The sequence below is a fragment of the Dama dama genome, chromosome 26 (assembly GCF_033118175.1).
Source record: "Dama dama isolate Ldn47 chromosome 26, ASM3311817v1, whole genome shotgun sequence".
NCBI lineage: Eukaryota > Metazoa > Chordata > Mammalia > Artiodactyla > Cervidae > Dama > Dama dama.
Genome location: NC_083706.1, coordinates 45241646 through 45258290, shown reverse-complemented (window position 1 = coordinate 45258290; position 16645 = coordinate 45241646). Strand labels below are relative to the sequence as shown.

Sequence of the window (16645 nt, the reverse complement as noted above, 5' to 3'; positions counted from 1 at the left end):
TTACTGCTTACACTTGGGTAGATATGCACCCCACCAACCCTCTCCTTATATCATCGGTTCTTTGTGTTTAATTTCTAAACCATGAAAGAAAATCAGCACACTTTAAAACTCTTTTATAAGATTGAGATTGTCACTTATGTGTAACTCTCTGTGATTTTACTGTCCATCTTCAAATGGAAAGAACGGCAGTATCTCACGCTATCAATGGATGTTTCGTGATGCACAGGGCGCTGGAAATCTGTCTATGTGTGTACCTTAGGGGGGCGGGGGACACATAAAAATAAAGAACAGGATGTGGAGAGTGGAGCCAGGAGGGGCACATAATTAAAGCCACTTAAATAAAAAGGGAATGTATCAATTGCACTCCGGCAGCTTCTGTTTGCTTTGGTTCAGTTCAGTTCAGTTGCTCAGTCGTGTCCGACTCTTTGCGACCCCATGGACTGCAGCACGCCAGCCTTCCCTGTTGTTCTGTCTGCATGACTCAGTGTACAGGGCACCATCTTTCAATACTTCTGGAATTCTCAGAATGTGTTACTTAACACAGAAGAGGTCTTACTTTATCACTGATAGTTGATGGAGGGCTTCCCGCCAGCCAGCTCTGCCAGCTCCTTGGTGCAGGGGGGTGAATGTTGGGTTCTGAGGAAGGGGTGGTGGGCATGGACAGGTGAGCAAAAGCGCCTTTTCCCGAGGAGGTGGGAGCCTGGGAAACTCGGTGGGATTTCGTAGGCAGATGGGAGGCTCTTGGTGGAGTAGATGAACGCTGTTCACATGGCCACCAAGGAAGGATGCATTGCTGTCAGGGCAGGTGGTGTCCAGATAGGGTTTCCTGGAGGCAGAGAGTGTGGCAGACGTTCTTGTGAAATGATTTAGGGCACGTGCTTCCCGTGAAACTTGTCAGGGAGGGAGGGAGGCAGACGAAGGAGGGGAAGCCCGCAAGATGCTGTCTCAGGTAGGGTCTAGTCTTGGGCTGTTATCCAGGTGTAACCACACATCACAGGCTCTGACAGCTGTATTCAGGGGTGTCTGCTGTCGGCTGAGGGCAATTCTATGGAGCAGGGGGTGACCGTGAGCTTTTAGCAACAAATAATCGCAGCAGCTGAGTTTACTGGCTGACCAGAGGGGCTCTGGGTGAACATCACAGCTCTCCTGCACAATTAAGTAGACTAGACTCTCGGGCAGAGGGTGGGAGAGGAAGCTGGACCCATGGGCTGGGCTGGACAGGTGGGTATAGAGTTATAGGCTAAGGAACAGGGACCTCATCCCGCAGGTAATAGTCAACAGGTTGACAGTTGGTTTTTACACTAATGTCTGGGTTGGTTTGCTAGGGCCGCCATAACAAAGTACCTGCGACTGGGTCACTGAAATGAAAGTGTATTCCTTCAGAAGTCTGGGTGCTGGCAGCCTGAGGGCAAGGTTGGCTTCTTCTGATGTCTCTTTCCTTGGCTTGCAGATGGCCATCTCCTTGTGTCTTCACGTGGTCTTTGTTCTGTATGTTATTGTTTAGTCGCTAAGTCATGCCTGACTCTTTGTGACCCCATGGACTGCAGCACTCCAGGCTTCCCTGTCCTTTACTGCCTCCCAGAATTTGCTCCAACTCATGTCCATTGAGTCAATGATGCCATCTAACCATCTCATCTTCTGTTGCCCCTTCTCCTCCTGCCCTTAGTCTTTCCCAGCATCAGGGTCATTTCCAGTGAGTTGGCTCTTCACATTAAGTGGCCAGAGTATTGGAGCTTGCTCTGTATGTCTGTGTCCTAATCACTTCTTACAGGGATACCAGTCAGACTGGATTAGGGCCCACTCATGTGACCTTATTTTAAATTAAGCATATCTTTAAAGACTGCAAGTACAGTCACATTCTGAGCTACTGGGGATTCAGGGGACCCAGTTTAGCCCATGCCACTATCTAAACTTGAAACAGCAGGTGGGAGGTGTTATATGTCTTTTGTTGTTTTTGTTTTTTAGTGGCTAAGTCATGTCTGACTCTTTTGCGACCCCCATGGACTGTAGCCCACCAGGCTCCTCTGTCCTTGGATTTCCCAAGCAAGAATACTGGAGTGGGCTGCAATTTCCTTCTCCAGGTTTCTTCCTGACCCAGGAATCAAATCTTCATCTCCTGCATTGACAGGAGGCTCTTTACCACTGAGCCACCTGGGTTCTGAGTGAGGCTGGGACAAGGGCGATTCTGTGAAAGACTAACTCAGGAGATCTTTTGGAAGAAGCATCAAGAGGACTCAAAAAGCAGAGGAAGGGACTCCAGAACTGAGCTCCTTGCACTCAAATCCCATCTCTGCCTCATCTAAGCTGTGGGACCTCAGACAAGTAGTTAGTATTTCTAAATCTCAGTTCTAATTACTTCATAGTGACCTTTAGAAAAGTCTTTGGGTTAGGCGTAGGCAGGCAGGGAAAGCGAGCAGCAGATGTGAAATGTGGCAATGACCTTGGGTGGTGATACCAGTAACAGAAATCAGACAGTCAGAAAAGAACCATCTAGGAGGCAGAGATGACAGGTCTTCTGAGCATCACTGAGTTTGATGATATGACAGAGGAAGATTCAGGTGGATGTGTTCAGAAGGAAAGCGAACATTATTTCTAAGTATAGGCTAGCATTAGTTCCTCGACCTCTGGAAATTCACTTAAGAAGGGACATGCTTCCTTTTTCTTTTGTCTACGTTCCTGTCAAGTTCCACTCACTGTGCAGTTTCGGGGGAGAGATGAAGGTGAAGAATGAGACATGTAGCTTCACTTCCAACCCAGCTAGAAAACAGCCATCAAAATGCAGAGGCTGGGGACTTCGCTGGTGGCCCAGGGGTTGAGAATCTGCCTTCCAACGCAGGGGACCCGGGTTTGATCCCTGGCTGGGGAACTACCATCCCACATTCCACGGGAAAACTAAGCCCCCAGCTCGAGAGCCCTTGTGCCACAAACTATAGAACCCACACACTCTGGAGCCTGTGTGTCCGTGAGCATAGCTAGAGAGAAGCCCGCGCACTACAGCAAAGATCCCTTGTGCCTCGGCTAAGACTTGATGCAGCCAAAAATAAATAAGTAAATAAATAAATAAATACTCTGAAAAAAAAAATGCAGAGGCCGTTTACAGCTTAGCCATAAAATATCCCAGCGCTGAGTCCAGGATTTTTCAGAACAAGCACTCTGGTAGACCAGTACTCTGTACACTTTCTCAGCCCCCATCCTGGGCTTTGCCCCTTGTGTTGTTCTTGAGGGGTCTGTGTGCCTGGGTGCCCACCTCTGTTGGGAGGGAGCATCTCTAGTTCTTGTCAGTATCATTAATGTTGTTCCCAGCAAGGTGTTCATTGCTCTGTTTTTAGGCCACCATCCTGGTAAATGAAGGTTATTGATTTAGAAGTAACAATCAGTGTTGATGTTTTGGGAAACACCTGTTCTGTGGAAATGCCCCGGTTTCCTTCTACTTCTCTTTGTGGAGAGCCTGGGCCCCGGGCCCTGTGTCTTCAGATGTTGTCCAAGATGATCAAGCTGAGATGTGGATCCATTCCTTGGTGCAGAGAGCTGACAGGCTGTGTCTTAGGCACCGACGCCTGGGATGTGAGGATGATGCTTGGGGAGTCTGTCTCCCTGAGCCTCAGTGTCCTCCCCGAAATGGGTCTGTCGCTCTCTGAGCACTGATACTCCCAACCTCCCAAGCCTCAGACTCCATTTCACACTCTCACTCCCGGGAGGGTCTCCAGCCATCATCACCTGGGCCAGACAGGGCTTCAGTATCTTTCTCTGGCTCCCCAGGGCCTAGCACAGTCCTCACATGGTGCTTCCCCCTGGCCTTCCCCAAATATCTTCGTGCCTTGCCTCAGATTTCCTTGCGGTTGTTCCTTTTGTTATTGTTGTTTAGTTGTAAAGTCATGTCCATCTCTGCAACTTCATGGACTGTAGCCCGCCAGGCTCCTCTGTCCATGGATTTCCCAGGCAAAAATGTTGGAGTGGGTTGCCATGTCCTTCTCACTGTTCTTTTACCAACCAGAAAGGGCTGATCGTCGCTGTTAGACTATAGGAGACATAGGATTGAAGGTCTCACAAGCTTTTAAAAAAATAGGTCCCCTGAGACCAATAACACGATTAAAGTGAAGCCATGTGAATTTAAAATTTAAAAAATTAGCTCGTGAATACTCAAACTGCATGAGGTTGTGTACTTACTCCGTGATGAGCCTGTGCTAAGCCCGTTACATGTGTTACCTCATCTAATTCTCATAGCTGCCCTTTGTTGCTACCGCGTGTGTGTGTGTGTGCGCGCGTGTGTGTGTGCGCACTCACTGAGTTGTGTCCAACTCTTTGTGACCCTGCGGACTGTAGCCTGCCAGTCTCCTCTGTCCGTGGGAGTTTTATGCTTGTTCCCGTTTATTCCCATTTTGTAGATGAGGCACAGAGGAGTTGAGTGATTTGCCTGGAGACACGCACGCATCAGAGGTATAACGGGGATCGCACCCAGAGAGTCTGCGTTCCGAGGCCACGCTCCTAGTCAGTGGTAGTGTTGCTAGTGATGAGTGTGAGCTCACTCACTCTGTCCTCGCTGCAGCCCTCCGTGAGAGGTACTGTCAGTATGATTGCTTTTCAGAGGAGGAAGCTGAGGATTGAGAGTTTAGGTGCTTTGCTCAGAGCTAAAATTCTAACCTCCTGGTCTCCTGACTCCCAGGCCTCTGATTCTCACAATGCATCTAGCCTTTCAAAACTCTTGGTAAATGGTTTATACATACTATGGAGTATTAGTCATAGAAAAGAATAAACTAATGTCATTTGCAGCAACATGTATGGACCTAGAGATTATCAGACTCAGTGAAGTAAGTCAGACACATATCATATGATATCACTTAAATCTGGAGTCTAAAAAATGATACAAATGAGCTTATTTACAGGACATAAACTCACAGGCAGAAAATGAATTTATGGTCACCAAAGGGGGAAGGGCAGGAGGGATAAATTAGTAAGTTGGGATTAAACATATACACCCTAATATACATAAAATAACCAACAAGGACCTACTACTGTGTAGCATAGGGAGCAATATTCAATATCTTGTAATAGCCTATAATGGAAAAGCATCTGAAAAAAAAATATTGTTACACATATATACATAGGTATAACTGAATCACTTTGCTGTCCGCCTGAAACTAAGGCAACATTGCAAATCAACCATATTAAAAAACGAAGACTTGTGAGTGTCTCAAGGAAGAATATATGTTGAGTGTTGCTAGTAGCTGCAAACACACAAATGACCCAGGACCCTGTTTACCCAGAGGCTGGTGTTGGTTTTGCGGAGAACAATCTCCGAGCTAACCTCCACGCTTTTACACTTGCTCCCTTTCAGACCTCGCCTCCCACCACGACCACCCAGTCCCCAGACAGCACGATGGATGCCTCACTGAAGAAGGAGAAGCCAGCCATTCTGGATCTTTATATTCCTCCTCCACCAGCTGTCCCCTACTCGCCCCGGTAAGTCCGTGACCATTTTTGTGATGTGCTCGTCTCCTGGGCCTGGGGATGTTGCGGGTGGTGGGGAGACCACGAGCATCTCAAGAGGAGGCTGAAGCTTGAATCCACTGTCAGAAAGCATCAACCTGAGTGTGGGGGTCAGGAATGGGTGAAGGGGTTCAGAAAAGTACAGACTTCCAGTTACGGGCTGAGTTCTGGGAATGGACTGTTGGGGTCAACAGCATGGTGACTGTTGTTAACAGTACTGTGTTGTGTATTTTGAAAGTTGCAAAGGGACTAGATCTTAAAAGTTCTTATCAGGAGAAAGAAGGAATTAGTCTCTGTGTGGGGTGATGGATGTTACCTAAGCTTATTGTGGTGATCATTTTGCAGTATATACATAAATCATTGTGTTGCACATCTGAAATGAATACAATGTTATATGTCAATTATATCTCAGTAAAACTGGGGGAAGGAAGTGTAATTCTTAAAGGGGAAGTGTAGGGATAGATCCAGATCCAGATCTGGACCTTGAAGCCAGAGTTTGATGGGGAGGAGGTGGTTCATTAAAGCATGTGCTTTTGGGTCACGTCATTTTCGTTCTTCACTGGGCAGCGGAATGGGCTGTTTGGGGGTTCCCCAAAGCTGAAGTTTCATTAACTACATGGTAAACTTATCTCTGGGGAGGAAGATAATAAATATTTCTGCGAGGTCAAAGTTAGTTTTATCTTGCGGAGAGAGATATGTGTTCTTCATAGGAGTTAAAAAACGTGAAAACAGGTGTGAATGGGCTGTATTTGCGCATTCATCTGTGTTTATGTGTATATATCTATTATGAATTCTTAAAGATCATTGCTTTCTTAATGGCTATTTTAAATGTTTATCGTGAAGTGAGGCTGGTCATGCTAGACGTTATGTAGAGGGTGATTGAGGTATGAAATACAGGCTTATTTATACCATCTGACATATTTACATATGCTGGTAAAACTAGAGATTCTGGCTCATTTATTCAACATACATTTCCTGAGAGTTGGGCCTGATTTACCACCTCATGCAAAACAGATGTAGCTCTTGCCCCTAGAGAACTGGCAGTGTCTTAGTCAACTGTTCAAGAATAAATTGAGAAATACGTAATCATGCTGTAATATTTCATAAGATAAAAGTTTGGACGGAACTTGTAGTGATGTTTCACTTTATATTGGAGTTTTTCATTTGTTTTTGTTTTAAGCTGAACTCTTTGCATCCACTGTGTTTCTTTCCTGGGCACAAAAAAGAAGGAACATCGTTTTCCTCCTCCTTGAGTCTTGGTTTGCCCAGAACTTATTACAGGTGGAGCAGTGACCTCACTGATCAGGGCATTCTGGTTGGTAGATAAGACTCTTTCCTGGATTCGCAGACCAGAGTTCCTCTGGTTGTGGGATCTTAAGTGTATATAAGGAGCTGTTTGTTGCTTCTGCATGTGGTGAGCAGAGGGTTTTGCTGATGACCAGCATGTGGACTGTTCTATCAGAAACTGTAGGGAGGATCACCCTGACACCCCTAATCCTGAATATTCTTGCCTGAGTCTCGGTGAGGGGGGTCACAAGAGCCATGACAAGAAAAAGAGTGTGCACATAGTAAGGGCAAAAGGGAACTGGGGCTTTTAATGTATTTGGGAGAAGACATGTGGGGACACATACATACAGAAAGACACCATTAATAAAGTATATTTTATTAGGAATGAAACATGCACATGGTCATAAGAACAAGTGGTGAGTGTGGAAAGCATTGAGAATGGGGAAGTTGTATTCCAGGTTTAAAAGTATAGAAGGAGACAGATTCATGGTGGCAATGAAGGGGGAGAGCTACAGGTACAGGTATTCACTGGGAATACCAGTAGGCCAGGCTGATCTTTAGACTGTTTGGACTTAGTAGACTCTGTATTTATATAGTAGTTTTGCAATGATCCCCTAATGGAATTTACTAAATGCAAAAAGTTAACCAGCTGGTAACTTGGACTCAACTAAAATTAATTTTATGTCTTAGTATAAGCTGACATTCAGAAAGAATTAAGGTCCAATTTTTGCTGATTTTCTGTACTTAGTTCAGAAAATAGACAGTTTCCATTGGTCACTAAAAGGCCCCTTTGTATTTTTTGACATCATTTTCAAATCCAACAACTGCCATTATACTTCAAGTGTCTTCTTTGCTTGATCTTGGCAAGGATACTAATCTTGGCATGAGAAAAAAGCTTTGGTCATATCTTCGCTTGTGGTGTCTGTGGTAAATAGGAGATTCAGTTCTACTATAGGGTGGGTGTACAGCAAAACCAAAGCTAGCTTTTCAAAGGTATATTTGTATCCTTTAAACTGTATATATGAAAAAGTCTCATTTCCCCTTATTTAGTAGCATCATTTTCTTTTATTTAATAGGATCTCTATGTATTTGAGAAGCAGCTGTGCTTGAAAAAGTATTGCTTTTTCCTCCAGAGGAAAAGGAGAATTTAACTTGTCTTCCGTGTGCTGGCAATAGTATGTCTCTTATAATTCTTTTGTTTGAGAGGATCTTCGTAAGCAACTTAATTATTGCCTTCCATCCTGCAGGGAAGAGAATGGGGGTTCTGTTTACGGATTCAGCAAATGTAAACAGCCACAGCCTGGTCCGAAGGGTTCCGAGTCCCCCAATTCCTTCCTGGACCAGGAAAGCCGGAGACGGAGATTTACCATCGCAGATTCTGATCAGCTGCCTGGCTATTCCGTGGAAACTAATATTCTGCCCGCAAAAATGAGAGAGAAAACGCCATCTTATGGTACGTTGCTGAGTGTTCATTTCTCTTCCCCTCCCCCTTCCTTATTTGGAACTGTTGGATGAATTTGGCAGACTTGAAGGGTAATCTGAGGAAAACATAAACCTCAATGAAATTCAAAGTATGAGACCTTTATTCATCTCTCCAAAGCCAAGGCTGGTTGAGTCATCACACCGCCTGGCATCCAAGCCCAGTGGGGTGAGATCATGTTACAGTTTTAACTTTCAGTTGCCTGCATTTCAACTTGCAGTTGCTTTGCTCTGGGGACCCACAGACTCAGGTTCAGCACGCCTCTGTCCTCATGGCGTGCTGAGGAAACCCAATGCTTTAAAACACTTTTTCCTTATTTTAAACTAGGTTTTGCTTACACTGCAGTGAGCGTGGTATTGGGGTGGGGGGCAGTCAAGTACTAAATAAAGGGTTCTCTGAAGTCCAGAAACTCTCCTTTTTCTTCCCCTTCTTCTGAAGGCAAGCCCCGGCCTTTGTCGATGCCTGCGGATGCGAGCTGGATGGGCATTGTGGACCCTTTTGCTAGACCTCGAGGTCATGGGAGGAAAAGTAAGTTTAAGCAAATGGAAAAAGCACCAAACGTAAAGCCCAGGCCTTCATCTCGGGCCTCTTCCTGAGTGTGCTCAGTGACCACAAAAACCATCTTCTCTACAACATCAGGGCTGCTGAAGGCCTCTGAGGGTCTATCTATGTCTGTGTTGTTGTTCACCTGCCCAGTCATGTCTGACTCTGTGCGACCCCACGGACGGCAGCACGCCAGGCTTCCCTGTCCTTCACGGTCTCTGGGAGTTTGCTCAAACTCATGTCCATTGAGTCGGTGAAGCCTAGTTAGCGCTTGTAAATCTCCTAATTAGTATCATGTGCTTTACACAGACTGTAGACGTCGATGGCCCAATTTCTAAGCAAGTAGAAGAACCTTATTCATTAAACAATTCCATCCTCAATTTTGAGCTTTTCATTAGTGGAGTCTGTCTGATTTTTGATGGACAGGCGTAGCTTTTTTCTTCCCCGTCCTTATATTAGAGAATAATTACTATTGGAAAAGAAACTTGTGTTTAATTTACCCTCTATTCCAAGTTACTGATGATGATGCTTCTCTTAAGGGAAATGTTGGCCCAGATTACATTTGATTGTCAAGACATCCTAACATTGATTTTGCAGTGCTGAAACAAACAGCCGTTGAAAAGATAAGACAGCAGGTAGGCCTGAGATAGTAAAAGGAAGAAGAAATAAATTCTGGTGCCTCAATTACCAAAGTGCTCAACCCCTGACATTTCCCTGGGACTTGGTAAAGTTTGTCACCTAAGTAGCTGAATCCCCCGGATGATACTAAATTGGAAAAAGGAAGAAGACGCCATCGAAGGTCCAAGACACCCTTAGCTGACGTGAAAAATCTGTGGAGCAGACAGCAGGGGGCAGGGCAGTCCTTTGTTTAGATCTGAAATGTCCACAGGCTCATTGCTAGTCTTTTTAGCCTTTGAAGCCCCAGATGTAATCTTTTAATATTTGAGATACAGGGTGTAGGGCTGGGGAGTGTGAGGTTGGGAAAATGGAAAGATACTTGACCTCTATCCCACCTGCCACATTTTCCTGGTGTTATCATTTTAGAAGGAAAGTTATCTGCATAAAATAATGGACCCTTCAGGAAAACAAAACAAAACACCACCTTTTTTTGGAGAGACAACTCACATACCATAAAGCTCACCCTGTTAAAATGTACAATTCAGTGGGTTTCAGTATATTCACAGAGTTGTACTAATTCCAGAATATTCTGTCATCTCAACAAGAAAACCCTGTAAGCAGTCATTCCTCATTCCCACCTCCTTTAGCTCCTGGCAACCAAAAATCTTTCTGTCTCTTGATATACCTACTTAAGGCATTTCCTATGAATATACTCCTATGGACACTTTTAAAAAGTAACTTTTTCCTCCTTTGATTACAAAAGCAAAACAAATAGAAAATATAAGAAAATTTATCTGTAATCTGCTTCCCAACCTAGAAATAATCACTCTTGAGTGTTTTGTATTTCTTCTAATTGTTCCTATATTTACATATTATACACTTAGGAAAAATATGCAAAATGGAATAGGTAGATGTTCAGAAATACTATGTAAGAGGAACACGTACGTTTTTTGTAATAGTTGCGTTAGTAATCTGTCTTACGGCAATGGTGGTGGTTTATCTGCAAAGTCCTGTGCAACTCGTCTATGACCCCATGGACTGTAGCCCACCAATCTCCTCTGTCCATGGGATTTCCAAGGCAAGAATACTGGAGTGGGTTACCAGTTCCCTCTCCAGGGGATCTTCCTGACTCAGGGATTGAACTTGTGTCTCCTGCATTGCAGGCAGATTCTTTACCGTCTGAACCACTTATTCAGTCTGCTATGTTTGGACATTTGGGTTATTTCTGTTTATTTCCTCTCAATTGTAAATAATGCTTCAAGAAACACCTTGTACATACATAGTCCTATGCTTTTTTTTTTGGCCAAACCTCACAGCATATGGGATCTTAGTTCCCTAACCAGGGATTGAACCTGTGACCCCTGCATGGAAGAGCAGAGTCTTAACCACTGGACTACCAGGGAAGTCCCAATCTTCGTACATTTTTAGAAGTGGAATTTCTTGATCAAAAGAAGGCTGCCAGGATGCCCTGTATTTTACATTTCTATTTGACTTCTTACCTCCCCCGCCCTGCTTCCTGTCCCAGGGGGGCTGACTCTTAGGGTAGGATCATTCTTTCTTCTCCAGAAATGTCCCAAGCCTTGCAGAGCAGTAGAATCTTTGAACCCCACCCATTAAGGGTGGAGAGTGCCGGCTCTGCAGTCAGGGTGACAAGCAAAGGTACCCCACCTTCCTGAATGCCCCTGAAGGATGCTCCTGGGTAAGAACCACGGTTGCCAGGGCCGGTGCTCCAGGGTGCAGGCATTGAACAAGCACAAATGTGGAAGGAGTGATAGTATTACAAGATTTTCTTTGTTTTTCGATTTCAAGTGAAATTATGAAAATCCTACACTGATTAAAAAGGGCAGGCTTGCTGATTCTTCTCTGCCCGTCGTGTTACCTCTCAGATAGAAAAGCAGCCTGAAGTGTGGGTGTCTTCCATGTCTGCTTTCTTAAAGCCCTGCGGGAAGGGCCCAGCCGCCTGGGGGACCCGGTAGCCCATCCCCGAGTGGAAGGCAGGGTGCGGTGCCTCTTTCAGAAGCAGGGCAAGTCTGAGCAGCGGGTGTGCGGATGACGGGTATTTTAATGGGCCGCTTGTGGGCTTTATCCGATAACAGGTGAGGATGCCCTCTGCCGGTATTTCAGTAACGAGCGTATCCCTCCCATCCTCGAAGAAAGCTCCTCGCCCACGTACCGCTTCTCAAGGCCCGCGACCGAGAGGCAGCTGGTCCGAGGCGCAGACTACATCCGAGGCAGCAGGTGCTACGTCAGTTCGGATCTCCACAGCAGCGCCACGATTCCGTTCCCGGAAGAAGGGACCAAAAAGAAAGCCGGCTCCTCGGCCGCCAAGTCTCCAGAACCGTCCCTGCTGGTCAGCTGGTTGACTCGCCTGAAACTGTTGACTCACTGAGCCCCGCGCTTCCTGGGGCTTCCCGGACTCCTGCTAACAAGTGCCTTGTTTCCCCGGTTGGCAGTCTTGTTCTGATTTTCATCCACAGTATTATGTAGCGGTCTTACGCGATTTCGTGGGTTTCCTTTTTTTTTTTTTTTTTCGGAAAGTTGTATACTGCACTTCTTGGAATCTTGAAGTCATTGGATGGGAATAAATCCAGAGAATCTTAGATCAGATGCTGACTTGTGGCGGCCAAAGGAGAGAAATTGGGAGAGTCTGCCCCCCTGCCCCCACTTTTTTTTTTTTTTTTTTAGCTTCCTTAAGAGTCAGAACACAGAGACACACTCTCTAAAGCAGAGCCTTGGCCAGGAACGGTATGATCGTTACAGAGAACTGGGCCAGTGTTCGTTTTGAGGGTGGAACTACGATTGGTGGCTGCTGTCACACAGATGTGTTGGGTTTTGGTCCAAGTTCTTCACCTGAAAAAGCCAGTGGAGAAAAGTTTTGTTTTGATTTTTCAAGCTATATATACCACATGTGTAGGTGTAGCAGCCTTGACCTTGAAGTAACACGTGGGCACCATCTGATGCTCTTTCAAAGCAGAGGTATAAATGTAGGCCTGTTACACTTGTTTAATGCCATTTGCATAACAATCAGTGTAGGTCAGTTAATACAGAAACACGTGAAAACATTTAGATAGGGCTTACTACACACAAAGAAGTTTATGGTTATTTGTGAGGGGTGTCATTGTTGATGTTGTATATTACTGTTTTTAAGGGAAAAGAAGCTATAAGACTTGCTGACAGCCAAAGTCTCATTCAGAAAAATGAAGCAAGCATACTTAGGTTTATGAGAGAGACATCAGTTTGCATTTTAACCTGTTCAGTGACTATCTTCCAGAAAAGAATGGATGGTTCTTCAAAACTGTACACATTTTGCTCATTAGAAACCTCTTGGAAAAATCTCACGGTCACTCATTTTCAACTAGTATATGGTATTTTGGAAAAGTGTGTCTGTGTATTAACTCTTGTTTAAACTGAATGTATGATACTTTGTTAGAATGGAAAAGTACTATCTTGTTAATTTAAGTGTTTTAAATATAGTTGTATATTTTTCTTACTCTTAGTCACATATAATTGGTATATTTCTGTTTTGTGTCCTACATGAAGCTAATGAAAAAGTGTTCAAGATGTTTTCAGGTTTACCAGTGACCACCATGGCTGTTGCCACTGTGGGCACTATTGTTAAAAAAGAAAAAGAATAAACCCTCTGAAGCAATTTTAGAATTTTATGGATTAGAAATGGGGACCTTGAGTGGGCATGTGTGAAGTTTACATTCGGGGAATTTTCTGAGCTGTACCCCTGGACAAAGCTGGTATTTGTCTTGAATTGTCTACTTTGCTGAACTGCCTGAAATCGGAGATTCCTTGGAGTTAGCAAACATCTTCCTTTTAAAATGCCTCTGTGTGATTGAGGGAGTTGGTGAACTTCAGGGCACTGGCAACCACTTGTGTATTTGTGTGAATGAATTCAGTCAGGCTGTTTTGGTGTCAGCCAACCCCCAAAGGAACTGCAGTGAAGATACAGTTGTTTCATGGAAGTGACAAGGGGTTTGGCAAATGGAGGGAAGAAGAGGCTTGGAATGTGTGACTCACTGGGTGCTTGACAACACAGTATAAGGGCAAAGCCAGGGCGGGGTGGTCTGCTAATAGGGCACTGATGACTAGGAGGACTATGGAAAAGAGGGAGCACCAGGCTTGGCCTTTGTATGTTGGCTTGGCTGGCTTTAAGCCCAGACAACAGGGGCAGGGGACAACTCTTCCTCTCACTCCTAAGCTTTAGGGGAGCTTTAGATCCCCTGAGTTATGAGTTCAATGGCTGTGGAGGTCTTACCTGGAGGTCAGCCCCTTTGCTGTGGACTGAATGCCCTTTGTGATCAAATGACTATCCTCAAGTGAATTTTCAGTGCCCAACTCAAGTAGCTGTACTAGATTGGTGTTTCTCAGACTGTTCCCTGAAGTCCTGAGACGGGGACTTTCTATCTCTACGTCTCTCTCCACCAAACTGAATGTACCTGTTTTGTGGGGCTTATAATCATTTTGTTTTTCCTCCCTGAAAATAAAGCAGTAGCCTCCTGGCCTGAAGACCATCAATATTCCCAAGTTTCAGCTTATTAGCCCTCAGAGAACTCTTAGAGGTATTTATACTTACCTTTTCATCCCCCTTAAAGAGCTGGTATAAGTAAATCTCTGATACTTGAGCATGTTGCTATTTTGCCACCACAGGCATAAATGGAATGATCATGCAGGCCTAATGTGGCTGTTTCCACCTGTTGAATATGTGGTTAGTACTTGCAGAGAGTGTTAAGTCACTCAGTCGTGTCTGACTCTGCGACCCCATGGACTGTAGCCCACCAAACTCCTCTGTCCATGGAATTCTCTAGGCAAGAATATTGGAGTGGGTAGCCAATTCCTTCTACAAGGGATCTTCCCAACCAGGGATTGAACCCAGGTCTCCTGCATTGCAGGCAGATTCTTTACTGTCTGAGCCACCAGACGTTGGTCACATTTTGCTTCCACTCTTATGAATAGAATCACTGCATGATTTGCTTTGGGATGAAACTTCTGCCCAGTTCTTCCTTGGATGTTATTTGGAAGGTGGGCACCTTGAAAAGGAAAAACCTCCTCTTGGTATGGGGTTGGCCAATGACATTTGAGGGCTTCCCTGATGGTAAAGAATCTGCCTGCAATGCAGGAGACTCGCATTCGATCCCTGGGTTGGGAAGGTCCCATGGAGAAGGAAATGGCAACCTACTCCAGTCTTCTTGCCTGGAGAATCCCATGTATAGTCCATGGGGTTCCAAAGAGTTGGACAGGACTGAGCAACTTTCACTTTCACTGACATTTGATTTCATTCACCTTTGCAGTTCCCCTGCTTGTGTGTGTGTGTGGTTTTTTTTTCCCCACTTAAAAGGCAGTTAGGCCATTTACTAGCATTGGGAGAGCATTCCTTTAAACAAAAGAAAAAACTCTGAACACTAGAATCTCACCCAGTCTATGAAAACTTGAGACCAAACTCTCCAGCGTCTGTACACAGCTTAATCATGAACAAGAGCAAGAAGTTGAGTTAAATAAATTAAACCAAACTGTCCTGCTACAAGGAAATGAAAACTGGGGGACCGCTTATGCCCTCCCTTCCGCCCGCCCCCCCTCACCTCTGAAGTCCTCGCTTTCACATTTCAGTGTTTCTGCTCTACGAATGTGAAAATTCCCCAGTGCAGTACAAAACCGCTTCCCATTGTCTCTTAAGGCAGTCATTTAATTACCAATCGCCAAAGGCTAAGAAAATTTCATGGGAAAGGGGCGTACCCTTTGGCTCTGTGTGTGATCTGTAGCTGAGGAGCCAAGTTCTTCAGACCCGACCACTGGCGGACACCTCCTTTTTCGAGGAGAGCGCCCTCACAAAACCTCAGGCTTCGGGGCTCAGCGTCTCCATCTGTAACATGTAGGCCTGGAGAGGGAAGACCCGCTAAGCTTCTGGATCGAGGTCGTCATTATACTCCAGCACGTGTCGCACGAGTCAGCCCAGGGGACGCGAAGGCCCCCAGCTGCACGCGACGAGGGTCGGGGCCGCCGCGGGGGCCCGCGCACACGTGGCCCTGCTCCCGGAATGCCACGGCGGCCTGGCGGTGCTTGTGCCACGCGCAGCTTGAGGAGCACGCTGGGCAGGGCAGAGGGTCGAGGCCGTGAGGACATCGCAGGCTTCCAGCGACCGGCGCAGGCACGAAGCCGGAAGCGGCCACTCGCGAAACGGGGCAGGCGCCCGAGGGTTGCACAGGCGCCGTGCACACCTCGCGCCCCGCCCTGCCCCGCCCCGCGGCTCGGAAGCCTGTTGTCCTCTGGCCGCTGCAGTGACGTCGTTGTCGCGACACACGCAGCAGCTCGTGGAGGCTGTGATCCCTGACCTCCCAGTTCAGGCAAGTCCACCTCCGTCAGCAGCTTCTGCTTTGCGGCACTTAAGTTTCTGCACCGTGATGCTGCTGGGATCCTGCAGGACCCAAGGCCCTCCTGCTTGTGTTATTTTTAAAAAATATGTTCATGCTGATCACCCGGAAGGTGAGTATTTAAAAATCTGCTGATGAAAAACTGGCTTAAAGAGTACGCAAGGCCGGGCTTCCCTGATAGCTCGGACGGTAAAGATTATACAAAACTGACGTTTCTGATGTTTCTTCAAATATGTGGAAGACCTTGCGTGATGAATCAAGCCCAGGAGGACCTTAATGCAAGTTTACTGATACCTAAAGGGCCTCATGGAGGAGGCAATGGCATCCCACTCCAGTACCCTTGCCTGGAAAATCCCATGAATGGAGGAGCCTGGTAGGCTGCAGTCCATGGGGTCTGGAAGAGTCAGACACGACTGAGCGACTTCACTTTCCCTTTTCACTTTCATGCATTGGAGAAGGAAATGGCAACCCACTCCAGTGTTCTTGCCTGGAGAATCCCAGGGACGGGGGAGCCTGGTGGGCTGCCGTCTATGGGGTCGCACAGAGTCGGATACGATTAAAGCGACTTAGCAGCAGCAGCAGCAGCAAAGGAACTCATAAGTTTCCCTCATAGCTCAGTTGGTAAAGAATCTGCATGCAGTGCAGGAGACTTGGGTTCGATTCTGGGTCAGGAAGATCCCCCGGAGAAGGAAATGGCAACCTACTCCAGTCTTCTTGCGGAATCCTTTAGTCTGGCGGGCTACAGTCCATGGGGTTGCAAGAGTCGGCCATGACTTAGAAACTTTCATTTCACGAAGGGGACTCATAAAGTAGATTTTATAAACTGTAGAATTTGGGATTAGAAAATAAATTATTA

At 46.0% G+C, this 16645-nt stretch overlaps 1 protein-coding gene across 2 annotated transcripts in view; it reads left to right on the top strand.

Moving 5' to 3' along the window:
* CNKSR3 (CNKSR family member 3) overlaps positions 1-13939 on the top strand; it is a 102739-nt gene extending 88800 nt beyond the window's left edge. Inside the window, exons 10-13 of one of the 2 annotated variants that reach the window (XM_061130180.1) lie at positions 5336-5460; positions 8022-8227; positions 8693-8782; positions 11512-13939. In XM_061130180.1, coding sequence (XP_060986163.1) covers positions 5336-5460; positions 8022-8227; positions 8693-8782; positions 11512-11804 — 714 coding nt within the window. In that variant the 3' untranslated portion in view covers positions 11805-13939. The remainder of the gene's footprint in view (positions 1-5335; positions 5461-8021; positions 8228-8692; positions 8783-11511) is intronic. The other variant, XM_061130181.1, reaches the window with a different exon arrangement.
* Positions 13940-16645: the final 2706 nt, after the last annotated feature.